Below are 27,611 nucleotides of genomic sequence, written 5' to 3' on the forward strand. Positions count from 1 at the left end.
CTTAATCTATATTTTGCCATACATGGTTGGCCGTTATTCTTTCTGATTCTCGTCGAATCATACATTACGACCCGACAAACGGGCAGAGTAGGCAGACAAGACCTGTAAATGCATGAAACAGAATGACAAATCGCTACATTGTTACAAAACGCCCCAACACCTAGCAGGATGATGGTGTTCAGTGTTTCCTCTCCCAAGTTGCAAGTTCCTTTTCCCAGAAAAAACAAATATGAGTGTGCTAAAAAACATGCTATATGCTGGGAAAATCTTGCAATAGACAAGGATGCCATTGGGCCTTTGTCTTAGACGCACACAAATATGGAAATGAAATATCAGTGTACGCCTGGGGTATCAGTGTGGCACTTTCGTGCCCAAAGCCAGGATAAATACGCGCAATAGAGCGGGTTAAGAAATGCTTCGGAGATCGGCATGCGTTTCGATGAAGCGAGTTTCCGGGTCCCGGTAGGACCGAGAACCTGTCGACCTGCAGATCGACGTGAATACCGAGTCCGCGGTCATGGTATGACGAATCGGGAGACCGTCTTAGCGTGGTGTGACTCTCTTGCCGTCCAAGAATTTGGGGCTCCTGGCATCGTAGTACATGTTGGGCGTTTGCTGCTGTCTGCGTTGCTCGTATGCCATTCGCTCCTCCTCGTCGAGAGAGAAAGCCTTCTTCAGCCAGCCAAATGCGCTGCGCTTCTTCTTGAGCCGTTTTTCTCCACTTGCCGTCGCCTGAGAGTCGTATGTCATGGTCGTGACAGTACTCAACATACTTGCTCCTCCTAAGCGGGAAGGTGCATTCCTTTGATGAGACGGGTAGTACCCTGACTGAGCATACGGAGACCTGGGTTGGGCACCAGCCGTGAGTGGTCGTTGCTGAAGAGGAGAGTGCGGGCTTGCTTGAACAGGACGATAGAATTGGTGCTCCGACCGAGGAGAAGGCAGCACTGGAGGCTGCACCTGCGGAGATAGTTCGTTGGTGGTATGATATCGTGGTCGTTGATCAACGTCTGAGCCGTATGCCGAGTCGGGAGTCTGATACTGCCGGGGTGACTCTCGCCCAGCATGGGAATGCTGAAGATCTGTAGCTGGAGGAGGAATCAGAATTGACTCGGGAGGGGTCGTCTTGAGCGAGACTCGTTGCCGAAGCGAAGTCTTCTTCGTGGGTACGGGCGCCTCTGTTGGCGGCTCATATTTGGACGATTCAGTGGCCACTGGCGATGAAGACTCTGGTGGTTGTGGCGTGTACGTCCGAGGTTGTAGAAGGAAAAGCGGCGCGTCATCCACGTCATCAGACACAATCGGCCCCGAGCCGGCATCGGGAGTTTCCAAAGTCAGCTTCGGCGTCGTAGTGTGCGTGCTGTGAACTGAGCTCTGAGCGGAGTGTGTGCTGTGAGTTGTGTGTCCGCTATGAGCTGTACGCCCGCTGTTCGTCGTGTGGAAGCTCCCAGTTGTGCGAGAGCTGCTTGTAGTGTGGTTGCTCCTGCTCGTATGCGTGCTTCTCGCCGTGTGGGCACTTCTGCTCGTGTGCGCCGTTTGAGCAGTAAGCGTGGATTGTCGGTCCGGTGAAGCCGCCGGTGACGGTCTCTGAACCGGTATCTCAAAATAACTCGTACTCGAGCTTGACCTGCCTGTAGATATAGACCCACCGCTCACACTGTTTGCGCGTAGGGTCGATCGCCTGGCGCTTCTCAGTGAAGGTGGTGAAGCAGGTGGGGATTTGAGCGAGGCTTCGTCAGTTCGAGGACCTTGAATGGGCAAGGTGAATGGCGGAATGCTTGCCTGCTTCACATTAGCGCCGAAATCAGTCTTGAAGCACCCAGCATCTACTCACCCAGGTTCTCCGGCTGACTTCACCAGCCTTCTTACTCATTTCCGCCACCATCTTGCCAAGCTTGATGACGAGAGCGTTCAAGTCTTTTCCCTGAGCCTGCAGCTCAACAAATGCGTTGTACCAGCCTTCGGTATTGCCCTTCATGGCGGCGTATATGTCAACGACATCTGGGCGGTCCTGGCGCCAAGTGCCGCCGTTTTGCTGGGCCAGGTAAATCGCAAATTCCTTGGTCGCGGCCAGGCCGTGCTGCACATCCTTGTCGTACTGCTCCAACAGAATGTTTGTGCGGGCAACAATGTGTTCGATCTTCTCGTTTCCCTGGACGATTTCCATTCGAAAGTTACGATCCTCCAAAAGTTTCTCGAATACCTCCAGATTCTCCATTGGCAAGCGCAGGTAGTCTATCCTCTCCTTGAGGTCCTTGGACGCTTGTTCAAAGTCTTCCATGACCACCTCGAGAAACTCGTCCACCTCGTCAATATGTCCCTGGAGAATGCTGACAACCTGGGCTGCGCTGTTGGCCATGCCGTTTAGCAATAAGTAGACGCCGAATGAGATCTGGGCCATGAGCTTATGGAGCTCGTGCTGCTGCTGCCCAGGACGATAGCGCCAGAGCATGTCTGGTAGATCATCCTCCCGTTCTTGGCTGATAAGCTCTTCACGACGCGCTTTCGCATCAGCAGACTTGAGCTTCGGCTTTTCGGCGGGGTTACCATCGGCGACCTCGAGAAACGACTCGGAGAAGGCAGCCTGCATGAAAGGAATAGGATGGAGGGGGACTTTGGGACTGCCCAGCGTTGGGGACTCATTGTGGGCTCGGCGTGTGCTCCGCTCGGGGATTTGTGGAATATTTGCGGTAGTGGGCGTTCTCTGGGCATCCTCGTCGTCACTGTCGTAGTCGAATGAGGATGGCAGGTCGTCGTTTGGAGGTAGCAGGACGATGGGCAGATCCAGACTCAGGTCGAGAGTTTTGCTCGCCCCGAAGGACATACGCGGTAATCCGGTCGAGGTAGCCATGGTGTACAACGATCGTGTCTCAGTAGCTACGAGCGGACTGCAGAGATCATCTGGGGTGTGACGACCACCGCAGCCGTTTGAGTGAAGGTTCCTGATCGGAATCGGTGGGTGCGACGGGCGACGGGCGGCAGGCGAGTAGGTGAGTCGGCTGTGAAAGGTTGTGCGACGCTGGCGCTTAAGAAGAGCACCACTGCGACTGCGACTGCGACTGCGACTGCTGGTCTCACAAGACGGTGGTTGTTGGGATTGGTGGTGGGCGAAAGAAGAGGAGAGTCGTTGGTAGGGCGGGAGCCGCGTTGAAAAAGGACCGGGTCGTGTTTAACAGTGGCAGATAGACATGACAGGCAGGACGGTCCCTGGTTGATGAGGGGGGTCGCGAGAGAAGCGAATAAAGATAGATCCGGGGTCGTCGTTGTGGTGAAAAGGACTGGACGGGTGAATAAGGAGGGAGGGCGAAGCCAGGTAAGGCCAGACAGGGTAAGGTATAGATTATAGTGAGGTGGGATAATATTAGTATTACGAATAAAGGGTTAGGTTGGGGAGAGCGAAAAGTAGAATCGGCCAGGCCAACGGATGACGGGGACGGCGACGGTAACGGGACGGAGGGTCAGCCGAAGGAGACAATGGCGGGGAGGGCAGAGAAGAGCATTCCAGACAAGAGGGCGAAGGTTTTTGTCGAGAAGCACAAGGACAGAGTTTTCGAGGGAGCGAGAGAAGGTGAGGAGAGGAAAAGATTGAGGCGAAGTGAGATGCGCAATCCTAATCCTCCTGTCTGTAGAAGAAAGAAGCTGAGGTGGAAGAATGGCACGAAGAAGAAGAAGACGACGACGACGACTACGATAACGGGAGGAAAGAAAGGGCGACAGGTCACCTTGTCTGTCACCTTGACCTTGGGCTTGTCACCTTGTCCAGGGCGGGATGGCTGAAGAGTGAAGGAAGGATGGAGGGGACTGGAGGTGGATGGGATGTTCCATGTCCAGGTGCCAGCCAGGGCAGATGGACCTCCACTGAATTGAATGAAAGAATGGTCTGAATGCCGGGAGCTACTCGGTACGTATCTTTTCGCTCAGCACCCAGGGCAGGTAAGGTATCCGTACCTACTCCAGTCCGTATTCCTACTCCGTAAGGTAGGTACATGAACATGGACCATCGATGCAGACGCACTTACGATTTCATTTCTATATTTTATTTTCTACAAAGCTCCCTTCCTACCTGCTGCAAAGCACGAATGCCGCGGTTCTACGGCTTCCAATGCCACAAAAAAGTGCCGACTGTACTACCTTGTCTTATGCAAGGCTGTGTGCTTCGTCCCAGTCGGGAATGGCGGCTGCTGCTGCTGTCTGTCGCCTGTCGCTTGTCGCTGTCTCGCATTCCCATTTGGATCGGAGAAAAAGGAAGCAAAATTCGAGGTTTCTGTCCGCGCTGTCTCTCTATTCGTACTCCGTACTCTGTACTAAAAAGCACCTCATGTAAGGCATGCAGCAACGGATGGAGCCCAACTGTCGGATTGCAGTGACACCTGTGACCACCTACCGCTAGGACTGTGGGGGGCCCAAGAGGACGTGGAATTGTCCAGTTGCGTTGCTGTGCAGAAACCTCCTTGCTTTGTTCGTCTGTTCGTTTCTTCCCTGTCCTCTTTTTTTTTCGCATGTCACTTTCTTTTGGTGTGTTTCCTGTCTTTTGCGCCTACGGTACTCTGTACCTTACCTAATCTAATGTATGTAATGCCAACAGCCTGAGGTACGAACACATCAATATTTTCCAACGTCTTCTTTACTGCCCAACTCCATCAATATCCCATCAACTAATTCGTTTAATATCAGACCATCGAATTCGCAATTCGCCCCTCCTCCATCTCTGTTCATGGTTCTCCTCCTGGCCGCGCATGGCTCCCCAAAAAAGCGCTGAACAGCAGGAAAGGAAGGACCCAGCAGCACCAGCCCGAACCCCCTTGAATCGTCTTCTCGACCCCCTGTCGCCATTGCTCTTTTCAACCTTAGCGTCTCTTCTTTTCTCGAACCCCTGAACAAAACGGGGAAAGACATGGCGAAAGGGAAAGGGCCCAGAACCACCCGATCCTCACTCTGTTGCAGGGTCCCCTCGACTAAGAATTGCGTCCCTGGTCTTCGCCCCGTCAAAACCAAACCACTCCACGCCCAGGGTGCCACGCCCCCGAACAAGACTCTCAGGTCGAGCTCGAGTGCCTCAGAGGAGGGGGAGAGATGGCCACCATCCACGGGACCCCGATCCGATTTTCTGCAGAGTACCGACTACGGATGCGCTCTACAGAGGACGCTGCAAAGAAATCCAACGCTCACCAACCTTCCGGAGCACCTGGACCGTTGATGATAGACGGACTATCAAACTGGCCATGGCTCTGCTTAGTTTGAACGCTTGTCGTTGATACCTCAATTGTCACTCTCCCGCGCCCAGAAATGTCCGCCCACTTTCCTTTCCCCCTACATCCCGTCCTGCAGAGTACATTGATCATTGCGCAGCAGCCCTCTCCATCTCCGTACCGACATGTCTACGAATACCAGTTCCGGTTCTAGCTGCAGTCCTGGGACAGGGACAGCGGCCCCGATGGACGCCCGTGGGATGCCCGTCGAAGCGTCTTCTGCTTGAGCATGCACCCATCGAGCCATCGACGCTCATGTAGCTCGCCTCCGTACCGGCCCCGAGAGTTGACGCCGAATGTGCAGGTACAAGTACGCACGCGGTCTTGTTGGCTCGCCCACGCGCGTCCTCTTCGGCCGGCCAGCAACAACACTGCATCATACATCATGGCATGAGGAGTGCAAACCGGAGCTACAAAACCAGAAGCGCGAATACGTATCATCACACGGCCGGCTGGAAATCATCACCACGGTGGCATGGCTGCTACCAGAAGGCCCAAAACTCAACTGATGGCAACTCTAGCGTTGCATTCACGTCTACCACGTCAGACAACACAAATGGCCGCCATTGACGCAATATTGTATTAATCCCCAGCTGCGTCTTCTTGCATGCTCGCCAAGTAAACCGGCTCAGGCGGTCGTCAGCCACCAACCGCGGCACAACGCACCGGCGCGACAGATGGCGGTTGATGGCCGCACGAGTTGCCAAACACTTCAGCATCCTCGCTTTTGCAATCACAAACCCGCTTTCTCACCTCATGTCACCCTCACACCAGACGAGAGATAAGGTACCTTGCCTTAGGGCCATCGAACTATTCATTTTGTGCAGGAACGAGTCTCAATCGGGTCTGAACCCCTGCTGTTGGCAACCAGCCTGGGACTCCTTCTGTTGTCGTCACCCAAAAAGTGCGGACACTTGGATCGCAATTATTAGTCGTCACCTACCACGCCCATCTGCAAATACGCGACCCATTCCAGCAACAGTTGTTGGTCCGCGTATCAATGGCTTCTCTGCCTCCAAGCCGGTTTCTCGAGAGGCAAGATGGGCACACAATGCTGCAATAACCGTCAAAATCCTCCTTAATGGAATGGCCGTTATGTTCCATCGGGCATGCCATTGGCTGCCCACACGAGATGAAAATGGTACCGCAACGTGCGACCTACAACCTCCATCTCCAAATGTGCCAACGGAACCAAACATGTCTCTTCCGTGGCAGCAGCGGCAGGGTCTGCAAAAAAGCACAGGCGCTGTTTGTTTGTTGTTTGCCTGCTTCGCCGCCTTCAACCTTGCTTACCTCACGCCAAAGCACTTAAACCGGCACGCAAAGGATGGCGGCCGACATGTACAGAGTACCAACTCAGGCTTCCGTGCCGATGCAGGAGCATACGGTTGTGCAAGATGTGCCTCGGACTCTTCTCTGGCCGTAAGTACCGACTCGAAAAACAGTTCACGATCTCGCAGAGGTGATCAGCATTGCCCCTCCAACAAGTCTCGTGCGCAGCCGGGTGGTTCGCCATCGCTAGCAACATTGGATGGGCACGATTCAACGAGTGGCTTGTGCTCCAGCGACCTCTCGACTATTTACAGCACCTACGGTTCTCCCTCTGTGCACTGTCGTCGGGGTGGCAGCTGCTGACGGGACATGACTTGTCGCCAACCGCACGGTCTGTGGAGGTTGAAGCCGCGAAGCTACTCCTGAGTCTCAAACCGCCGACTGTGTCGCTCAACGAGCCATGATGCTGACCGTCTCTTGATCGTTGCTTTATCCATACAACCCATGGCTCCCCTCTCCGGCTTCATTTCTATCTGCGGACATAGGCTCACTGGCCCGATCGATCGGCTTCGACTCCCGTCTACGGAGCCCGCTTACGTCCCTTGAACCACCCCTGCGTGCCACGGCGCCTTCTGGATTCATCAAATTGGCTATTTGCCCCCCCGTTGTCGACGACCAGTTTTGGTCCTTGGCCTTGCTTCTCCAGCCGTTCACCGCTTTTCAAAGTTTGGTTACGGCATCCTTTACGTGGCTGGAACAGGGGAGATGAGGAGAGACGAAGAACAAGTAACATGAGATGAACGAGGGAGCCTCGTACGGTTCATTCCCACGCTTTTGACTTTGGCATCGGGATCGAGTCTGTGCGGGCAACCACTTCAGTGCCAACGACGATGACAGCAGTCATCTCGAGAGATACTAATAGCGACCTCTGCTAAACAGCAATATCACTCCAGATCAAGTTACTCAGGCGCAGGCAAGCTCCCGGCCTTGACATAGATTGCCCACTGCCTATGTCTAAATTATCCGTTGGCATAGGGTCTAGCCTCCACGGACCAACGACAGCACCACAGACATAAGCTTCGTGGGAACCAATAATTGACCCAAAATGGACGCTGACAACATCTGCTGACCCGATGACCGAGGCGAGTCAGATTACCGCAACCCATACATACGATGGCTTTCATGATCCCCAATGGAAATTGCTGATATTCGCTGGCGAAATATTGGATTTTAGTCCACCTCTGGAGATCTGGATACGACATTATTAGCCACACGAGAAGTCTCCATGCGCCTCCTCTGGACGGAGCAAGGCCAGGCAGAATGACGAGCATGAAATCACAACGGTTATTGGCAACAGCGTGCAAGTGTTGAAGGTGGGCTGTGGGACCAGCCGTAGCTCTATGGATCCTCTGGATCGATTGTGATTTCGCGTTACCGTTATTACCGTTGCCAAGGAGGTTTATTCGTTGAACGATGACCACCATGTGGTTCTTGTGGGCGGAGAGTCGTCGTCTTCTCGAATTCTTCCCCTCGGCCCATGGCTACCCTCGCAGCGACCCGCCCGCCGTCCATGCTGGCTTGCCGCGGCTTTCCCAGGGGTTGGGAACTGGCGGTCACAATTGTATCGCGCTTCTCCGTCACAACGCAAGCGCGGAGATGAGCATCCAGTATCCACGATTCAGCCGTCTTGCACGACAAGCGCGGTTGGCACTCGCACAGGTGCAAGGCCTGTCCCAGTTTCGGTCCCGTCGTACAAGTGGTTCTTTGTGGCACGTTCGCCCTGGGCCGACCGACCGCCGCGTCGCTGATCGACGGACGGTTCATCTGGGGATCGATCTGCAATCTGCTTACCCAAGATGATAGAGCCTTTTCTCTCCCATCCGCGCTGCATCAGCCTCAACCCCGCAACATGCACACTTTCCGAGGGTGAAGTGGAAGATGCAGCATTGCTGTGGATGGGAATGATGAGATATGGTCGAGCAACTGCGAATCTCAGCCCCGATGGATTGGGTACGCTATCAAAATCGGCGGCTGTTTCTTCTCCTCACGAGTCTCTTTGCCTCCTCCATCGCTCAAGCCATTTTCAGTTGATTCGCCGGATGAACGTGTACAAGCCACGCTTGATGATATCAGACATTCCTTTTCGCAGCCCAGTTCAGAGATGCCACGTGCAAAACGCACCACCAGTGCTGACCGGCGTGAGCGAAACTCAGCCAACTTGCACCTAATTAAAAGTCGGACTCAGGGCCAAGGCTGAGCTCTTCTCTTCGCTGAACGCAGCTGGACGCCCGCAGGAATACTGTCAACCATGGAGCCGTGAAAGGCTGCTCGAATATGTCACAAATGGGGCTTCTCGGCTCATATTGAAAAGAGGAAAACGAGCCCCTCGTCATCCCTTTCCAGCACTGACCAAGATCCGTATCCATTTGCACCTCTCAGCACCCCACATCATCTCCGTTGCCTCCCAGCAGGCGGCCTTGTCTTGTTAGCTGCAGCAACGGTCAAGACCCTCTTTCTGCATCAGGTCCCTGGCCCCGATATTCGAAAAGGGAAGCAGGCAAGGAACACGGCTCCTCCCATCGGCATCAGCCACAACACCGGGGCCGTGTCTTGATTGCGACGCCGCCGCCGAGGTCCAGTCGAGTGTGCCGTTGCTGTTGCTATTGTTATTATCGCCGTTCTCGTCCAGCAGCATCGGTCAGCATTGTCAATTGGGCGCTGTTGGAGTAAGGGGACTGGCTCAAGACACGCATGCATATCTTCGAGTACACGCGCTCCTCCAAATTCCTACACTGGACAACATTCATCGCGCAACATTACGCCATACACAAAGATATAAACATAGTATCGACCACCGAGTGATAGCACACGACATCGCACAGAGACAGGCCAGGCCACCCCGGTAGAGACGTAATTGCGCTTCTTCGGCGACGGAGCACACCCCTGCTACCCAACGACCCGCGCCGAAAGCCAAGGCCCACGTTCAAAAACCTCTTGGGTCTCGATTCTCCCACTCCCGGCTCAACTCCAAAACCTGAACATCGTCAAGCGAAAAAAAAGGGACGAAGGGATTTTCATTTTCGCGCCTCGTTAGCGGAAATTTTCTCCCCAGGGCAGATAGATCATCATGTTCGCTGCCTTCCGCTTCGGGTCGGATCTCTGGGATCCTTCCTATCGGTTCGAGACCTCGTGGCTCCTGCCTCCCTACCTGTTGGCCGCTTGTCGCGCCCTGATCGTGAGTTTTGCCCCTATTCCCAATCTCGCTCGTCGCGTCGTCGCATCCCATCTTCGCCCAGACCCGCCCAAAAACTCAAAACTAACGATGCGATATCTTCTCCACACAGAGTCTCTACATCTTCGTCGTCCGTTTCTTCTCAATCGGCTGGGCATGCTCTCACGAAGAGGACGGCGGCTGCGCTGACGCCCGCGCCAGCTTCTCCTTCTTCACCGTCCTCACCTACTGGGGTCTAGGCTTCTACTTCCTCGTCTCCGCCGTCCACACCTTCACCTACGCGCACTCCGGCTCCCCGCTCCTCGACCGCTTCCCGCGCCCCCTCCAGGCCCTCCACGCCTTCTTCTACACCACGATCACCACCTTCCCCTTCATCGTCACCATCGTCTACTGGGCCATCATCTTCCCGGGCACCTGGTACACGGAGCAGTACGACGCCTGGAGCAACATCTCCCAGCACGCCATGAACACGGCCTTCGCCCTCTTCGAGATCGTCATCCCCCGCACCAGCGCCGCCCAGCTCGAGTGGGTACACATGCTGTGGCTCATCATCGTCCTCGCGCTTTACCTCGCCCTCGCGTACGTGACGCACGCCACCCAGGGCTTCTACCCGTACACCTTCCTCGACATCCAGAAGACGGGCAGCGGCAAGGTCGCCGCCTACATCGTCGGCATCGCCGTCGCCGGCATCGTCTTCTTCCTCATCGTCAAGGGTCTCGTCTGGCTGAGGGAGTGGGTGACGGAGCGGAAGCTGGGCATGGACGGCAAGTTCGCCAAGCAGCGTTTCCGCAACTACGACACGGAGCTCGGTACTATCAACAGCAAGCATTGAGAAAAAGTGTCAATGGTTCCGCTGTGTACATTTCCTTCGTCCGCGTCGCATTACACGGCCTGCGCGTCCGGACTCGTTCAAAATGTCTTGGGAGTATGGGAGGTTGGAGCGGTAGCATCGGTTCATTATACCCCGAGGGACGCTGTTGGAAATGAGTCCCCGTCATGATGTACAGAACGGCATGAAGAACAGACGTAGAAGCCGGCACGGCTAGCATAATTGTCTAGTATGGTAATACAAGTAATCGTTTCAAACATGGTACGCTCTACGGTCTATCAGCATTTCAGTGAGATGCCTCTCCTCATCTCGGACTCGCGTATCTCAAACATGACTTGTACGCCGACGTATAATGCCGAGCAAGCCGTCACGAAGAACATGACGCCTATATGTGATGTTAGAATGCGCTCGAGCTCAGATTATAGGAGGAAGGGGGAGCCAAAAGCAACTTACCTGACCAATCATGCAGAATGCCGTGCAGAATGCTCTGCAGACCGTCTAAGCCGACCGCGAAACCGACGAGGTTGGCAGTCATCATCATGAGCACGTTCGCGACGGCGCCGGCGCCGCAGAGCCAGCGGTACTGGTTCGGCCTGTTCTCCCACTTCCTGGCGGGGAAGAGCATCTGGGCAAAGGCCTCGGGGAGGAGGAAGAGGACGATGAGCCAGCCCCAGATGAGCAGGCGCAGGCGGATGTCGTGCCAGAGGGCGACGAAGGTGAAGACGAGGAGGTAGGTGGCGATGGAACGGACGGTGGAGGCCCAGGAGCGGAAGTTTGCGCCACCGAGGGGGATGTAGATGTAGCGGATAAGCCAGCGGTTGTAGGACCTGTGCCAGGCCTTCCAGAAGGACTTGGGGGACCAGTTGTTAGAGACGCAGCGCAGCATGTTCTCCGGGGGGTCGACGCCGTCGAGGAGGGCCCAGAGGCGGAAGAGGCGCCAGGGGAGGAGGAGCTTGAGCCAGATGATGTGGAGGTTGAAGTAGGACAGCAGGGAGAGCTGGGCGGGGGTGTAGGTTGACCAGTTGGGGCCGGCCTTTGAGATGGCGCAGACGTAGTCGTAGTGGAGGACGAGCTCCATGGCGAGAAGAACGAGGACGAAGCGGATGGCGTAGCGGAGAGTGCGGCCGGTCTCGACAGAGGCCGGGGGGTGGCGGAGCTGGGAGACGAAGTCGTTGAAAGTCATGATGGGGCCGACGAGGTAGAGGGGCGCGTAGATTGCGTAGGCAAGGTAGTTGCGGAAGGAGTAGTCCTCGGGGGCGGCGGAGATGGCGAGTCGGTCTCGTTCGGAGAGATTGGCGGGGTCGAGTTGCTTCTTCTTAAGGACGTCAGCGCCGAAGAGGGCACGCGAGGAGGGAAAGGAGGGAACAAGGTGGTCTTACCTCTAGAGCGCTGCCGCCGCGCTGTTCAAGGCTGAAGTAGTAATCCAGGTTGAAGCTGATGAGACGCAGGACGGTGATGTTGAACAGGATCTCCCAGCGACCCATCAAACCGCCGTAGGAGTCCATCCAGTCACCCCATCGGACGAGGAATGGGTCTTCTGTCAGGAGGTCCCTATGGACGGGAGGCGGCGTGATGTGCCGCGCCATGGCGCCGAACTTGTAGCCCTGGGCGAGCTCGTTGGCAAAGAGCATGCAGACATTGAAGATCCAAGTGGCTGCGGGGACGTAGCGGCGCGGCAGGCGGGTCGCGAGCATGTAGTTGAGGCGGAGGATGGCGAGGACCTTGAGCGCGGAGAAGCCGTGCAGGGCGACGAGGAAGACGAGAGCGAAGCGATAGTCGAAGGAGGCTCGTTGCTCGAGGCGGGCGTCGCCTTGTTCTGTCGCGGACTTCTTATGTAGGTCTGACGGGATCGGGAAGGCGGCGTTCCAGAGCTTTCGGAGGAGGGGGTGGAAGGTCAGGAGGAGGGCCATGTAGGGGAGGTTCTGGCGGAAGGTATGGTATTGCGAGTCGGAGACATCCTGGAAGTGGTCTTGTGTTAGTCGTGGAGAAGGAGGAGGAGAGAGGAGGGAATATGAGGCTCACGATCTTGCGCCCTGGGATCCAGCCGTCGGAGAGGAAGTGCTCATAGTTGTGGTATCTGTAGTCGGCAGCTGTGAGAACGGAACGTCAGTACTGGGGCCCAAGGCGATTGAATCTAGAGCAGCTGCTTACGCTTCGATACATCATAGGCGACCCAGAACATGTATGGGACAATGCCTGCGATGTATATCACATAGACCCAGTACTCTGGAGTGTTCCATTTTGAGGGCTGCGAGCGGGCGCGGATTTTGCTCGACGATTCTTTGCCCAGCGCGGGATCGCTTCGTGCCTCTATAACGGTCTTGTAGGGAACGGAGGAAGAGTTTGTGAAGCGCGTATCGAGATTGTCGAGGTCGTAGATGCTCCTCAGGAACTGGAGGGGACCACCCATGGCGGGCGGGCTTGGAGTTGCTGCTGCTTGAAGCTTGACGCGCGTGGGAGCTAAGAGAGGAACGGCGCCAGTCTGAAGGTTTCTAGATCATTGTTGTCGATTGGGAATGTCGAAAACGGGAGAGTCTCCGGGACTTGGTGTGGTTTGAGAGAGAGAAGGAGAGGAATTGGGATTTGGCGAGACGTTGGAACCGAAGTCTGGGAAATTGGGGGGCATGAGGTCTCGTGTCCGTGGATCGCATTTCCGTCCCATGTGTCCAATTGACGGGACGGTTATTTTCGTGACGCAAGCCCAATAAGCCTCCTCCACTGCTAAGCTAAGCTCAGACAAGCTGCTGCCCGTTCCCCCTGTAACCCGCTGCGACCTGCCTGCACCTTCAGCCAGTTGCAGTTGCACCGCCCGCAAAGTCGGGGCGTTTTCTTTTCTTTCCTCCTAGAGCGTGCCCCCAATTGGCGGGGATGATCGACAAATACCCCTTTTCCTGCGCTGGGGTTGGATTCAGGGTCGCCTTTGCCTCGGTACCTACCTGGATATTGCTTGGGGGCATGCAGCTGCATGGTCAGTTGTAGAAGTCTCAGCCAATGAGGTGAAAGCATTGACAATCTTCAGACGAAGACTCGAGAACAAGCAACTTCAACTGCTCAGCTCGAGTATTTAACTCATAAACATGTCAACCACGACATCAAACATGTGTTTTCTTGGCCTTCGCTCGTCAGACGACTCACATTACAGGCTGCTGAGATTCAGATTCGTGGCTATGCGGTGACAAGTCCGGCTACGAACACAGATTCATCCGCATATAATCAACTTGGCATCGCGCAACTATCACATACGACCATACCCACTGGAGAACTCGGGATCCCGTCCGCTCTCCCTTAGATAAGCCAGTGAGGGCCGGATTAGTAGTTGGGTCGGTGACGACCAGCGAATACCTGGTGTTGTATGTTTTTTGCGTGTGGAAACAATTCCAGCGACATGGTTTTTGCTTCAGCAGTCCTTATTGCTTGACCTCAAAACATGTGCTACTTGACGAGGATGCTTAAGCAATTACTGAATATATAGCATGTGTCCTGGGGCCAGACCTTACTGTTTAGCCTGCCAGGTTGAATTGGTTATCTGTATGATTCACAACCTATTTCCGCCCGAGACGACTGAGATGGTCTCAACCACAAGAAATTAGTCATCGCGGAAGTTCGTTCACATAGAGCTAAAGGTTTCCGGCTCTCCTTTTGAGGTAGCGCCTATAGATAGAAAGTTGTTGGAACAAACGGGTCACCAGCATCATCGTCATACGCATATGAAGGTGATCATGGATTCTCTATAGATATAGACATAACAAGCAGGTAAGCTTCAGGGTGGCTGAGAATTGAGTTTATCAACGCAAAGCGCATTCATCTCTGGCCTGTCTTACTACTTACTCAGCTATCTATTTGGTCTTTATGCCCAAGGGCAGCTGAGATGTTTCTAGGTGATATATACTGCCAGCCGGCTCCCGTATGTGTTACCCTTGTCAATGTGGGCATCCTTGGGGTGGAAGTCGTGCAACATCAACCAACACACCATGCGGACAATCAACGCGCACCATATGTCATTGATCTGCTGATCGTGTTGTCCCTTCATTAGCTCTAGCATCTCCTTCGTCTCAGCTTGCTCTAACGGATCTTCTTCTCGGGCCACTTCGCTTTTCAGCTGGTTGTAAACGACCTCAATCACCCTCTTCCGAACCGCTACGAGGTTAATTTGAGATAATAGACCATGCTTCTCCCTCGAAGATGCCGAATCAAGCTGTTGAAGCAGTGACATTTCCTTCTTGGTCGCGGCAGCCTCCAACTGTATCTCGGGGATGAATAGCGTTTTTGGCACAGTCAAGTGGCGTCCATCTTCTGTTTCCGCCGCGTTTGCAGCTCCACGACTGGTGCCGGCTGGCTCACGAAGGCCATCCTTCTCGTTCAGAATGCGAAGGGTTTCTTGGAAGTGAATTTGCAGAACGGACTGAACCAGCCCACGTCGCTCCATGCTGCCGAGATACTCATCGCAGATACGAATGGCAACGTGGAGAGATTGAAAAAGAGCCATGATGTATAAAGTTTTGTCCGTCTTTCTGCTTTGCACGAATTACATGGCTGTGACGGGTGGGTTGTCCTTCTCGGCCTGCCTGAACTCGTACGAAACATGGTTCGCACCCTCGAGGATATTGGACGTGCAAGAGCCCTCCCTATCCTGAAGCAATGTATCCGAACGAGAAAGCTCCGTGATACCACGAGCTAAATCACGCAGGAGAGCTTGGAACATGGCGGTAAAGAAGGCGAGGACGGAGATAACAAGGGCGGTTATTGCCACCAAAAGTTCGATGTTGCCGTCCTTGTCGTCGTCGCCGCTTCCCCCGCTCCCCCCACCCGTCGAGTTACTCGAGTTAGAGGCCATTTTGAGCCTTGAGATGAGTCTGTATATGCCAAGTGACGGAAGGTATTCACAGTTTGGCCATGCGAGGGCTTTTGCGTGTTGTCGCTATCGTAACACGGTCTACAACTCGACCAACCCTGACCAGAGGGACAGGTTTATTTGGGACGAGGAGAAAACTTCATCTCCGAGTCGGAAAACCGCTTTGCTGAAATGGAACACCAAACTTGCAGCTTACCTGCATTACCCCCGGCAACCGTTCGCCAATCACCTGCAACCCTTTGGGACTGACATCAGCTCGATGCTACTTAGGTCAGGCCATGTTATTCTACAGGGCAGTTTGTTCCATCCAGGCATCAGATAAGGTCTTCAAGGGCTGGATCAGTTGTTGGGTTGGTAAAGACCAGCGAATACTTGGTGTTATACGTTTTATTACGTTTGGATGTGATCCCGAAGAGTTGACATTGTTTCATTCGTCATTCTGACTGCAGTTTTACAACCGACCAGGTTTGACAAGACTATGAGATTTTCATGTCTCTGTCTTTTGAACTGCGGCCAATGGCCTGTTCACCACCTACCGTTACCATCTCCCAAGACCAATAGGACCAACACAAGACCAGTGCTTATAGACCAGGTTATTGCTCTCAACTTCATCGACGATAGCTACAGCCATGTCTTCATTGTATATGCCTCCGTAGATGGCCTGATAGCCAGGCCGATCAGGTTCGTCCACGAAGATCTCATACTTGCCGGTACGGACACCTGAAGGAGTTAACGTCACAAATCTAACAGATGACGGTCGCTTGTGACTACCTTTATCTCTCAGTAGCCACGGAGGTGAGAGAAATGACCATCGCTTGCCACTGACGCCCTCCCATAAATGAAAGGCCACGCGAGAACCGGTGATCAGGCCTCTTGCGCCTTGAGATGTCATGAAAACCTTCGCTCGCCATAGAAATACTCTAGCAAATGGACGAAGCGCCCAAGAAAACCCTAGCACGTCCGCGATCAGTTCCTGGCTTCTATTTCGAGTAAGAAAACTGCAAGGGGATCTTACAGCCGGGGGTTTCAACATTGTTACGCGCCCACTTAAAAAGGCCGGTAAAGATTGCGAGGCCTATCGAGCGATGGTCCCACGCCCGACAACTCATGTAATCGAGGTGTTCGTTCGGCCATTTGTACCTCACTTACTATCAGCAGGAAGTACACAGCGTGCTTGTGAACGTTTTTATGGGAAGTACCAAGCACCGTAAGCAAAGTCAGGCTCGTCAGCGAATGACGACCCGTCCTTGTGATGGAGAGAACCAGCGCCCCCTGGAAACAAAGTCAGCCCCTCAGAAACGGCCTCATCCAACAGGAGAAGACTGGCAGTTGCGTACCGATGATAACAAAAGAGCCTTGGTGAGAGGATCTCAGCAGAGCAGACTTGATTCTTGCGTGTGTTTCCACACACTCATAGTAGACGGTCTGCAGGTTCGACAATGACGGTCCATATGCACATACGACAGCATCGTAGCCTTGAGAAAGGGTTGCAGATAGGCCTTTGATGCTGTTGAAGTCGACCGCTTCTGCTCGGTAGTCACCTTCTGTCTGCCATTTAAGGGGCGGGTTACGGGAAAGGCCAACTACTGAGTGCCCGCGAGAGAGGAGCTCGTCGACTACGCAGGAGCCGCATTGGCCTTTGGGCCCAAGAACAGCAACGCGGAGCTTTTTGGGAGGGCCTTGAGAAGGTGGCATGATTCAAGTCTGGGAAGCTTGAAAGGTGAGGTTCAGATGATTTGTGTGGGGGTGAGAAAACGGAGAGTTAGACTCATTTACGTGGGCTCTGGGTTGCTCGGTCAAATTACACGAACATTTATACTTAATCATCACCGTGTAATAATCATGTTTCGGCTTCTAAAATGTGAGTAGCCGATTCGAATCATGACGTCTTCGCGCTTGAAAGTCGGACATCGGGTTGAAGATGTTTGTCCGATTTGTCCGAAGTGAGTTGTCGGCCTCCAGCTACTCGTTTCAGTATCTTTCTACCGAAGGCCGGGATCAGTTGCCGGACCTGAGACAGACAAAACCCTCTACCTCTACCCATCACACTTATTCCAGCATATGGAATGGAAAACACATGCACTAGCTCATAGTTAAGTAACCAGAGTTGGTATAGATATTACGCACTGCTGGACGCAGAACGTCCAATTGAGCACCTCATGTTACGGTTAGTTGCCGGTATGCAACTTGGTTATGCTCGCAATAGAAAGGCAAAGGGACAGACTGAATCACACGCGAATACTCAGCAGACGACAACGACGACGACGACGACGATGAGTGATCAACTTGTTTAGGGGTGGGTGTGGTTTGATGATCTAGGATTGAAGGTTTTCATCAAAACGATGTGAAGAAACAAGAACTACTGATTCACAGCCCGACGGCAAGACATCTCGGTCTTCATCCAGAAAACAACATAACAAGACTGGGCAACGGGTCAAGCGCGATCCCCAATATGCCGACCGCCGTCCTTTGCTTCCGGCCCCGCACTCCGTAACTTCAGCCGTTGTCTGAGCTTGGTCTCGGCACACTGGCGCTACCTACTTCGGAATTGTCGATCTTATAAAGAAGGAAAAGGCTTGTGGCACACCTCCACACTTGGATAGTGAGCGTAGAGCTCCTCGGCTGGTCCGAAAACGCCGGGAGTTTGGCCGCCAAGTCCGCACCATCTCCGGAGCAAGTCCGCCTCAAACCCTGTTCCGTGGCCCGGGCTCAACTACCATCTCCGCCGACCACAATGCTTGTCCACTTTCGTAGCCCGTTTCTTCAATTTTCATCTCCCGAACATACCAGCTCACAATGGGTAGACGTTCCAAACAGAAGTCCTGCTTCCAGTGCGTCGAGTCTAAGAGACGATGCGACCGCTCCCTTCCTTTCTGCTCCCGGTGCATCGATAGGGAGGTCGAATGCACTTACGTGCCGGCTAGACGAACTCCTCGTCTCCCAGCACTTGCCGGTCCTTCGGAAGTGATCCCAGGACTCGGCAGTCTTTGGGATCCACTGGGTGCTCAGCATGTCGTCAATGATATCGTGCTATCTGAGCAGGATATGGAGGGGTTGAGGGAGAGCCTTTTTAACCCGGATACCTTGAGCAACATCCGCGCCCCTATTCATAGAGCAGAGGAGGTTACAACGTCTTCTACATCACCTTTCTCCTCAAATCCACATGCCGCAAGCGTAGAAAGCGATTTACGGGTTCGGCAGTTGATACCCAGCATAGAACGGCTCTGCTGGTTCCTGCTCACCACATCCTGGAACATCGAGTACCAGAATAATCCGCCATCGGCGATCCCTCCAGCCGCGGTCTTTACCAACTTCGTCCGCGGTCTCCAGTCTTGGCTTACCTGCTACCTCCGTAAGGGCCACAACCCCTTCATCCATAGACACCTATACTCGGACGAAAACATTCCTCGCTGCATGCAAGACGCATACGCCGCCATCGCCGTCTCACAGACTATCACACCGGATAACGAGCATGTCGTTGACACAGCATCCTCGACCTACGTCCTGGACTTACTCGCGAGTCACTCCGCATCAGGCCAGTCCTTCCCTCTATTCAGCACGAGAGACCACCTCGCCCGCACCCAAGCTCTCCTGATCCACCTCCTTCTATCCCTATTCTCCCCGTCTATCCCCCGCCGAGCCAAGGCCGAGAGTCTGATCGACACGCTCCGCCTTTGGGCCCGTCAGCTATGGGAATCTGCTGCTCTGGACGCCACTTCTTCCGCCTTCCACCCCAATACTCTATCAATAGCAGAGCCCAATAATGAGGATGCCGAGGAGGCTGTTGCAAGCTTGTACCGTGCGTTTGTTCTCTCGGAGTCCGTAAGGCGCACGTTTCTCCTGACCAGTATTGCCACTGGCGTGTATAGTAGTCTTCAACAGACATGGAAACATGCCTGTCACGGTGATGTATGCATCACGGCCAGGGCAGAGCTGTGGGATGCTAACTCGTCGGCGCGGTGGGCGGCTGTGGCTAGGAAGGAAGATCCGTTGTTTTTGCAAAGTCTCAATGGGTATTCCTTGGTTGAACGCGGAGTACCTGCAGCGAGCGTTGACGAGTTTGCAAGGCTGTTATTCACGGTCATGTGGGGACTGGAGAAGGTTGAAAGTTGGGTGATTAGTACTGGAGACTCAGTATCTGTAATGTACTGATGCTACAATTCGATCATTACTCTGACCATCTCACTCAAGTCGAGGTGCTTGTGCCACACTGGTCGAGTCTCTAACAGCAGCATAACGAACTTGGACATTCTACAATATAAGGAGTATCATCTTAACGTCTTATGTTACCATGGCTGCAAGCTCGGAAGACCTTCCTTCAGCAGCTGCCTGTTCACCTCAGCCGTCGTATGTTGCCACAGACCCTGAACCTGAGCACTGTCTGAAGCCGCGGGACTGACCTTCCCTATTTTTCCCACCGGAACCAAAAACTTCCCCTTAAACCTCGCGGGATCCTTCCTCACATCCTTGGAAGCAGCAGCAAAAGCCGGACTAGCAGCACCCTGTTCCGGTGTCAAGAACGACAACTTAGCAATCGTCCTCACCATCATGTTGTTGATCGAGAACAAGCCTTCCGTAGCCACTTCTCCAGGGTGCACGGCGAGTGAAATGATGGAAGATCCCTGCCCGTCAAGCTGTCGCTGCAGTTCCTGCGCGAAAACGAAGTTGGCGGCCTTGGAGACCGAGTAGCGGACCATATCAAAGCCGAAAAACCTGCCAAAAAGATGAGACTTCCAAGGGTGCGATGGCACGGGGTTGCTGAGGCAGTCGGGAGAGTCGAAGGGGAACTTGAAATCGCTGGGAAGCATGGCGACCTGGGCTGTTGAGCTGATGGTGAGGATCCTGACGTCCGAGTCTTTCTCTGCAGCTGCGCTTTTGAGGAGGGAAAGGAGACGGTTTGTGAGCAGGAAGGGTCCGACCAGACTGACATGTCAGCAAATGAGGCAATGGTCATTCTCTAAGAAACGAGACATACTTGACAGCCATATGAATTTCCCATCCGCCGGCGACTGGTTCAGTAGACCAGGTGTTGGCTGCAGCGTTGTTGACTGGAGATCTGTCAGTCATGGAGACATTGCATTAAAGTTGATGCAGAAGTTGTACGTACTGAGGATGTCAACTTTTCTTTCTCGCCTCTTCAAGTCGTCGACCGCAGTTGTGATGCTGCTCAGTTCGGAAAGATCCATCTTCATCCACTGGATGTTCGAAGGATCAATGCCGAAGTCTGACTCCAACAGGCGCTTTTGCGTTTCTACTCCCTTCGCCTCTGATCGCACGGTGAAGTGTACTTTTGCGCCGTGGGATGCGAGGAGCTTGATTGTTTCACGGCCAATATCGCTGCTGTAAGTTGAATCGTAGTTAGAGTGGCCCGGGAACACCCTTATGGTTCAACAAGAGCGGGAAGAATTCTCAATGACTTACTTGCCGCCTGTAACAACTGCAACCTTGCCTGTGAGGTCGGGCATGTCCCTTCGCGGATTCCATTGGTCGGTCATGCTGAAGTTGTGTACTCTATTGCGTGTTCTGGAGCTAAAGCCGAACCATGTGACTATGATGCGGGCTCGGGGCAGTCCAACTTTTGTTACTACAGTGGTGTATCTGAAGGCGTGACTGCAGTGTTTGATAACCATCATGTAAGGATTCCATTTTGGTGGCAGCAGTCTGGCCGTATATTTAAAGACGCGCACGAAGGTCTAAGAGGCTATCAGAAAATGCTTAATCAAATGGAATTAGTAAAAGTCAATCGATATTGTACAACCGGCCTCCAGTCGTCCCTAAAAGATACCGGCGTTCTCCCACGCGGAGTTCGGGCGGAGGACCGGCGGTGATGTGCGGAGCAAAGTGGGGCTCAGTTCGGCCGTCCCGGCCTGCTCGGTCCTGATACTCCTGTCTAATCTCCATGCACGGAAAAATGCTTGTTAGCAAGGGAAGTGATTTGATATGACGTTGCTGATCTTGGTGTAGACGGCGGTTCTGCCGGCCCATGTCGAATAGGGGTCCAGAACTTCATATCAAATACCATGAAAGGGGCGCCTAGACCCATCCATGCCATCATCTATTAGAACAAACTAAACTGAAATGAACCATCTGTTTTAATCGTAGAAGTGAAGTCATTGAGTCGTCGACTAGTTTGGCTAAATCTGAGATTGTCTTTCAAGTGAACGGGTAAGTTGCCGAAAAGCCTAGCTTGCCACTGGCCTCTCTCGGATACCTTTTGAGTTAGATCAGCCACAATGACGGAGTTGCTCGCACCTTAATCACAGCGCGTAATAAGGTTGCTACGCAGGAGGGCGGTGGTGGATGCCAACGTCTTCTTGATCTCCGCCTGTTCCATGCCTTTTGGGACCTGGTGCGGACTTCACAACTATATTGAAAGCATTTTGGCGAAGCGATTCCTTGTTAGTCAATTTATCAAGCTAAGAATAAAAGTTGTAGCATTCCCGTTCCACACAAAGACCTTGGAGTGAGCGTTCCACTGACCATTATCTCATCAACTCAAAATCCAAACACACCTTTCTGTCGACACCTTTACATCCCCCAAACCCTACAGCCATGACTACCCAGACCAACATAGAGCAACCTTGGTCCCTGGCCGGCAAGGCTGCCATCGTCACGGGCGCCTCCCGAGGTATCGGAAAAGCCATCGCCATCCACTTGGCCCGCAAGGGTCTCACCAACATAGCCATCACATACGCCAATAATCAGGCAGCCGCCGAAGATACGCTGGAAAAGGTTCGGGCTCTCGGTGTGAAGAACGCGATTGCCCTGAAAGCAGATGCTGCTGAACCTGAAGCCTGGCCCACGGTCGTCAAAGACTCCTTGGCCGGCCTTGGTGTTTCGACCATCGACATCCTCATCAACAATGCCGTGTGGGGATCGATCAAGGAATACCTCCCAGTCGCGCAAACCACGCCAGAAGACTTCATCAAATGTATGGTTGGCAACGTCTACTCACCAGTCGCAACCATTGTCGCCTTCCTGGAGCACGCAGCGCCGAAGCAGGGCGGGCGCGTCATCAACATTTCGAGCGTGTCCGGAAGAATCGCCAACGCCGAGCCGACGATGAGCTACGGCGCCAGCAAAGCTGCGCTTGATAGCTACACACGCTCGTTCGCGGGTCACTACGCCCTGGAACGCGGTGTCACTTTCAATAGTGTTCTCGTGGGACCGACGGATACCGATGCACTGAGGGGTACTCTGGAGGCTGTGGGTGGTGACTTTGAGAAGCACCTGGTTTCCGAGGTGACTGCCGCCCCTCGTCTTGGTCAAGTCGAGGATATTGCGTACATTGTTGGATTTCTTGCCAGTGAAGAGGGACGATGGGTCAACGGGGCGGCTGTAAGTGCCAACGGCGGGTTCAAGTCTACCATCGCCGCTCTGGGTTGAGTAGTTACCGGAAGTAGGCTTGAATATTCAAACACCTTTCATGTAATCACGATTTTAAGCTTCGTGTCTTAGAAGGAGCCGACAATAGCGATAACCTTGAGACTACGATCACGTTAAACTTTTCTTGATGTGCTTCGCTGGAGCAAAGCGGTGTCTAGGACTTTACCCAGAAAGTATCTAGAGTCTATCTCCGTAAGGCTTGAACATTGCTACAAGTTCCTCTCCAGTCTCTGATCCGATGAAATGTATTCCTCCTCGCAACATCAACCGCACCCATTCCTCGCACCCATTCCTCTTCGCTGATAACCGAACCCAGTCACCATGTGCACTATTCACATTTGGATCTGCAGAAGATGCGGCTTCCCCTCCCGGCGCGTTATCGATCCGTGTCGGGAAGTCAAGAAGATAGACCCAAGCCAGAAACAGATCATACACATCGGCCGCAACCTCCCGCCGTTTAACCCTGAGCCCGGATGCGAGAAGCTCAAAGCCGGACTCAGAGAGTGGGATGACGGCCCTTGCCAGGAGTGCATAAGAGGAGCACCCCCTCCTCCCAGAAGCGTCTGGGCGCGTCCCGACTATCTCGTTCACGGCCCTGCATGGATACAAAGACGACCGCGTCCGACACCGTTTACGCCACGCCACCCACAAGGCGCGTATCCCAGAGGCTGCCGTTGAACCAAGTCGCAAACCATGGCTTGGAGGCCGCATATCATACGGCACGGCCATCGCCACAAGCTTTGCAAGAGATAGGCATGTTGGCTGCCCAACTTGATCGACTTCGCGAACAATCACATCGAAAACAACAATCATATCGAAAACGACAAGATCAACTTATCGCGGGAGCCACCTAAACATCTTCGAGGCCAAAAGACTACGAATACCGATCTAGCAACCACTCTGGCTCTGCTTTCAGTGGCGCAGAAGAAATTGCTGGTGATATCAAGGCATAAGAAATCTCAACTTTGCCATGTACGGCCATACATTCGTCTCTTAGGGCTGCAAAGGTCGTAAGGGGATAGCTGCCTTGGTTCTGATGGTTGGAGAGCAAGTATGATGGCAAGGACGTAATTATTGCATTGTTAACATGTACATTATCTTATTCGATTTGAAGAAGACACTTTGGACTACGGCTTGCGGTGGCACACAGTATGTAGTTCGCAATTGCGTTATACAGATCGGGAATGAGAATGGGTGAAGCTCCGCTTACCTTACCATGAATGGCTTCAAGGAACCTCTGTAGAGCAGCTAGTCGGAGTTACCGTTGACATCTAAAACCTTATATCCTGATAGACGAGCTACCTTCTGGTACGTTTACATGTGGGAATTTGTAGCAAAGTCTACCCTTCCACGGAATGATTTCGCGTACGACTTCTTCCTCGTTGTGTGCACCGGCTATAACATTGACAGCGGCAGCAATAGGAACAAAATAAGACGCCAGAAGCAGACAGAAGACAGCGACCGTTGCTAGAAAGGCGAAGACGGCAAGGGAGACGCCGACGAACGGAATAAGGGGGGAAAGCAAAAAGAACGACGAAGGCCGAGTACCTCCCGCAAACACCCAATTTCGCCGCCGTCCTCCTTGGAGAGAGCGCCGCGACCAATACAGTGCAGCCCCAAACTCAAACTTTTCACATATGCTTCGTCACTAACGACCCTCAGATATCATCCAGAGCTCAACATCGAAATCCACGCTGTCGTCGGAGGAGCAAAGAGGATGTGCATATTCAAGCAGTACGTGTGCGTCTTCTGCGGCCGACTGGCTTGCGTCGAAATCGACCGCTGCAGAGAGGTCGTTCGATGGCACCGAATTCCCAACCGAACGGTCAGGATTGACATCGAGGACGTAGAGGAGCAGTTCTTGTGGCCTCCTCCGTTGGAGGGCTGCGAAGGGCTTATCTTCGAGAGGTCCACAGTCAGCGTCATCTGCCGTGAACACCCTCGAGGAAGCCTCATGTATGAGATGTTTGGCCACTATCGTCGTTTAACAAGGATGCTTCGGATGACTCGTCGGCGTCGGAGGCGTTGATCCATTTGGGCTCGGCTCTGTACCGGAACCTCTTCAGCGGCGGTGCCTTCGGCTCCGTTTCAGACGATCAGAGCTGAGAGCAGCAGATTTGGGCCGGCGAAGTCATTCTATGGGTGCAAATGGGTTCTTGAGGCACGAGATACGTTTGTAAGTATGCTCGAAAGCTATGCCGTTTTCTATGTACGGTTTAAGCATAGGTTTATGCTAATATATGTGCAAGAAGATAAATTTTCCTGAGTGGAGAAACAAGAAAGCTAAGTGACGGACGTTCCGAAGACCGTGGCGTGCTTTTAGGCAAGGAGTTCGACAACGTCAAACGAGACGCCAGGACTGAGGAACTTGGCTCCAGAACTGCCAGAAATACTGTCTCGGGAGTTAGAAATCTTCACACGCGCAGGGGGACAGGGGCACAAACATATTGAGAGTAAGGATCTGCCACTCGCTAGTGCTCTGGATCCAAGCGGTTTGGGGAACGGCGTAGGTGAGCTTCACGTTGTTTCCCCTGTATGTGCCGACTTAAGTCCCAGTTAGCGTCCAAGTCACTCGATCATCCAGGACGTTTCTATGCTTACCAGTGAGTGAGCGCGTGCTGGCCTGAGTGGTCGCAGCCGGTAGCGCAGAGGCCCACGCGTTGACGTTGATGGACGGGCGACCACCAATGTAAGCTTCGGTAAGACCGATGCGGACAGTGTGGCCAGTCTTGAGTTGCTCGGCGGTAAGCTTGAAGTAGATGAGATAGCCGCTGTTGACCTCTTTCCACATGTAACCCGGGAAGCGGTTGTTGCTGTGAGTGCCGATGATGAAGTTGCCGGCGTTCCAGGTAGAAATTCGGGTGTCTGAGGGATGCATGTAGGTGGGCTTCAGAGGGGTGTCCTCGAAGTTAAGAAAGCCCTTGGGAGTTCCTATCGTAGATGTTCAGATCTTATCTTCAACGCTTCCAGGACCCTCTACTCACCGTCCCACTCGCCAATGCGCCAGATGGTAGCATCATCTTGCGGGTCGACGCAGGTAATCGTGTTCACGGCAGTGCCCTTGCCGGCGGCGATCGTGACGCTGGATGTGGCGACCTCGAGCTCGTCCTTGTACACGGTCAGGGTGTAGGTGCCGGGGATGACCTTGGTGATGGACCAGGCGCCGCCAGCACCAGCAGTGCCCCAGTACTGAGCGTTGGAGTTGCTGAGGCCGACGACGTAAGTCTTGCCGCTCTTCATATTGCTCAGACCAACACCGCTAGCGTATCCGCGACCGGAGGCGGGGACCCAGCCGTCGATCTACGGAAGTTATGAGAACTTGAACTCTTTCTCTCTATGTGCAGGTATTTTCGGGGATTTACTCACGCCCTTGTCATCGAACCACGACCAGTCGGCCTTGCGGGCGAAGAGGTTGGAATTGGGGTCCTCGCCATTAGTGAAGGACAGCACGGAAGGACCCTGGAGACCGGTGCGCATAGGGTCGGTGTGGCCCATGTTGTAGTAGTAGATGTCGTACAAGTCCTCCCCGGTGGGATCGGCGCGACGCAGAAGGGAGCGGAAGAAGGGACCACCGGAAGCCTTTTCGTGGTTGCTCTTGAATGTCGTGTAAGTCCAGTTTCGCCAACACAAACAACTGCTCGATGACTTACTCGGATCATGTACAGACCGACGCCACTCTTCTTGCGGCCGACATAATCGTCTGCTATAGATCAGTATTACTTGAAAAAAACGATTTTCTGATGGGGATTCTCACAGTCGATGGTTCGTCCGTAGTTAGAGCCCTGGTAGTGCTTGCTCTTGGTCAGACCAGCGCCGTTGACGTTGACTATGGATGTTAGCGAAGCCAGATATGGTACAGATTGTGTTCACGAACTATCCTGTGCCTCAATGATGCTGCTGCCGCCATCGTAGAAGTCGCTCTCGGTCGAATCGTGGCTGAAGATCCCACCCTGCGCCCCTGAGTTAGAACGATTTCACACGGGCTCAACAGCGTTCCGTCTAACCTTGATTCGGACAATGTACCGCATGGCCGAGACGGAGTCATCCGCCTTGTTGGTGAAAAGGTATACGTTGTTGTTGCCATACCGCACAAAGATCCAGTGCTTGAGAGTGCCGTGGACGACAGAGACCTTGATGACGTTCGAATAGCTCGCGATGCTGACCGTGCTGGTGCCCAGACCGGACTCGACGTGTGAGTTCTTGCCGCCCCAGCCGTTGTACTCGACGCCCTTGTAGTTGAGCGAGGAAATGTCACCGCAGCACTTGGTGACCTTGATGACGAGGTCGGAGCCGGAGTCGATGACATACTCGCTGCCGTTGTCCGTCCAGCCGAAAGCCGCGAGGACGACCGACGGCAGGAGGAAGAACGAGAAGAAGAGCGAGAGCAGCAACATCGTGGTTCCTATCGTTTCGTCGTCTCCCAGGGAACAGAAGTGAAAGAAGATCCACTGAGGTGGTGCAATCTTGCTGAAAGAGTAACAGATAAAGACGAAAGGAACGACGAAAAAGCAGATCCCATCACCTCAAAGGGATGGTAGCGCAGCGGTATTCCAATATATCAGCATTTCCTACCGAGTCCCTGTCCGCCCACATGTCCGCTCCGCCCTGTCCTCCTCCAAGCTCGAAGACAATGCCGTCCCGGCCGAGAGCACCCTCCTTAAGCTTCTTCATTTGATGCAACGCCTGCTGCGAATGGTGGAATAGATTGGGTGTCGCAGTGTAAACGGATATGGTGTGGTGCGTGCTGAAGCTGCCCTTGTCAGCCATGGTGTTGTCGGAGTTGCTCGCCCT

At 53.6% G+C, this 27,611-nt stretch overlaps 10 protein-coding genes across 10 annotated transcripts; 3 read left to right on the plus strand and 7 right to left on the minus strand.

The window, feature by feature from the left end:
* Positions 1-543: 543 nt before the first annotated feature.
* CkaCkLH20_06808 (uncharacterized protein) lies at positions 544-1,067 on the minus strand (the record flags this gene model as incomplete). The annotated part of the gene is made up of 2 exons (XM_038889525.1): positions 544-782; positions 839-1,067. 2 exons carry the CDS (start codon positions 1,065-1,067, stop codon positions 544-546), a joined length of 468 nt encoding a protein of 155 aa, XP_038745337.1.
* Positions 1,068-1,408: 341 nt separating this feature from the next.
* On the minus strand, positions 1,409-2,851 carry CkaCkLH20_06809 (uncharacterized protein; the record flags this gene model as incomplete). The annotated part of the gene is made up of 3 exons (XM_038889526.1): positions 1,409-1,587; positions 1,650-1,782; positions 1,835-2,851. The coding sequence occupies 3 exons, from the start codon at positions 2,849-2,851 to the stop codon at positions 1,409-1,411; spliced, it is 1,329 nt and encodes a 442-aa protein (XP_038745338.1).
* Positions 2,852-9,648: 6,797 nt separating this feature from the next.
* On the plus strand, positions 9,649-10,585 carry CkaCkLH20_06810 (uncharacterized protein; the record flags this gene model as incomplete). The annotated part of the gene is made up of 2 exons (XM_038889527.1): positions 9,649-9,756; positions 9,866-10,585. 2 exons carry the CDS (start codon positions 9,649-9,651, stop codon positions 10,583-10,585), a joined length of 828 nt encoding a protein of 275 aa, XP_038745339.1.
* Positions 10,586-10,860: 275 nt separating this feature from the next.
* Positions 10,861-12,992, minus strand: CkaCkLH20_06811 (glycerol: h+ symporter; the record flags this gene model as incomplete). The annotated part of the gene is made up of 5 exons (XM_038889528.1): positions 10,861-10,967; positions 11,036-11,897; positions 11,962-12,540; positions 12,605-12,672; positions 12,734-12,992. The coding sequence occupies 5 exons, from the start codon at positions 12,990-12,992 to the stop codon at positions 10,861-10,863; spliced, it is 1,875 nt and encodes a 624-aa protein (XP_038745340.1).
* A 1,464-nt stretch (positions 12,993-14,456) lies between these two features.
* On the minus strand, positions 14,457-15,068 carry CkaCkLH20_06812 (uncharacterized protein; the record flags this gene model as incomplete). The annotated part of the gene is made up of 1 exon (XM_038889529.1): positions 14,457-15,068. The coding sequence occupies one exon, from the start codon at positions 15,066-15,068 to the stop codon at positions 14,457-14,459; it is 612 nt and encodes a 203-aa protein (XP_038745341.1).
* A 39-nt stretch (positions 15,069-15,107) lies between these two features.
* Positions 15,108-15,416, minus strand: CkaCkLH20_06813 (uncharacterized protein; the record flags this gene model as incomplete). Its single annotated transcript, XM_038889530.1, has 1 exon — positions 15,108-15,416. One exon carries the CDS (start codon positions 15,414-15,416, stop codon positions 15,108-15,110), a length of 309 nt encoding a protein of 102 aa, XP_038745342.1.
* Positions 15,417-18,230: 2,814 nt separating this feature from the next.
* On the plus strand, positions 18,231-19,586 carry CkaCkLH20_06814 (mnng and nitrosoguanidine resistance protein; the record flags this gene model as incomplete). The annotated part of the gene is made up of 1 exon (XM_038889531.1): positions 18,231-19,586. One exon carries the CDS (start codon positions 18,231-18,233, stop codon positions 19,584-19,586), a length of 1,356 nt encoding a protein of 451 aa, XP_038745343.1.
* Positions 19,587-19,720: 134 nt separating this feature from the next.
* On the minus strand, positions 19,721-20,929 carry CkaCkLH20_06815 (uncharacterized protein; the record flags this gene model as incomplete). The annotated part of the gene is made up of 4 exons (XM_038889532.1): positions 19,721-20,357; positions 20,410-20,482; positions 20,542-20,774; positions 20,856-20,929. The coding sequence occupies 4 exons, from the start codon at positions 20,927-20,929 to the stop codon at positions 19,721-19,723; spliced, it is 1,017 nt and encodes a 338-aa protein (XP_038745344.1).
* Positions 20,930-21,986: 1,057 nt separating this feature from the next.
* Positions 21,987-22,820, plus strand: CkaCkLH20_06816 (short chain dehydrogenase; the record flags this gene model as incomplete). Its single annotated transcript, XM_038889533.1, has 1 exon — positions 21,987-22,820. One exon carries the CDS (start codon positions 21,987-21,989, stop codon positions 22,818-22,820), a length of 834 nt encoding a protein of 277 aa, XP_038745345.1.
* A 2,319-nt stretch (positions 22,821-25,139) lies between these two features.
* CkaCkLH20_06817 (rhamnogalacturonase b) lies at positions 25,140-27,587 on the minus strand (the record flags this gene model as incomplete). The annotated part of the gene is made up of 10 exons (XM_038889534.1): positions 25,140-25,212; positions 25,265-25,364; positions 25,422-25,751; positions 25,805-26,120; positions 26,187-26,414; positions 26,471-26,520; positions 26,575-26,646; positions 26,695-26,770; positions 26,825-27,287; positions 27,343-27,587. 10 exons carry the CDS (start codon positions 27,585-27,587, stop codon positions 25,140-25,142), a joined length of 1,953 nt encoding a protein of 650 aa, XP_038745346.1.
* Between the last annotated feature and the right edge of the window lie 24 nt (positions 27,588-27,611).

The sequence above is a fragment of the Colletotrichum karsti genome (assembly GCF_011947395.1).
Source record: "Colletotrichum karsti strain CkLH20 chromosome Unknown Scaffold20, whole genome shotgun sequence".
NCBI lineage: Eukaryota > Fungi > Ascomycota > Sordariomycetes > Glomerellales > Glomerellaceae > Colletotrichum > Colletotrichum karsti.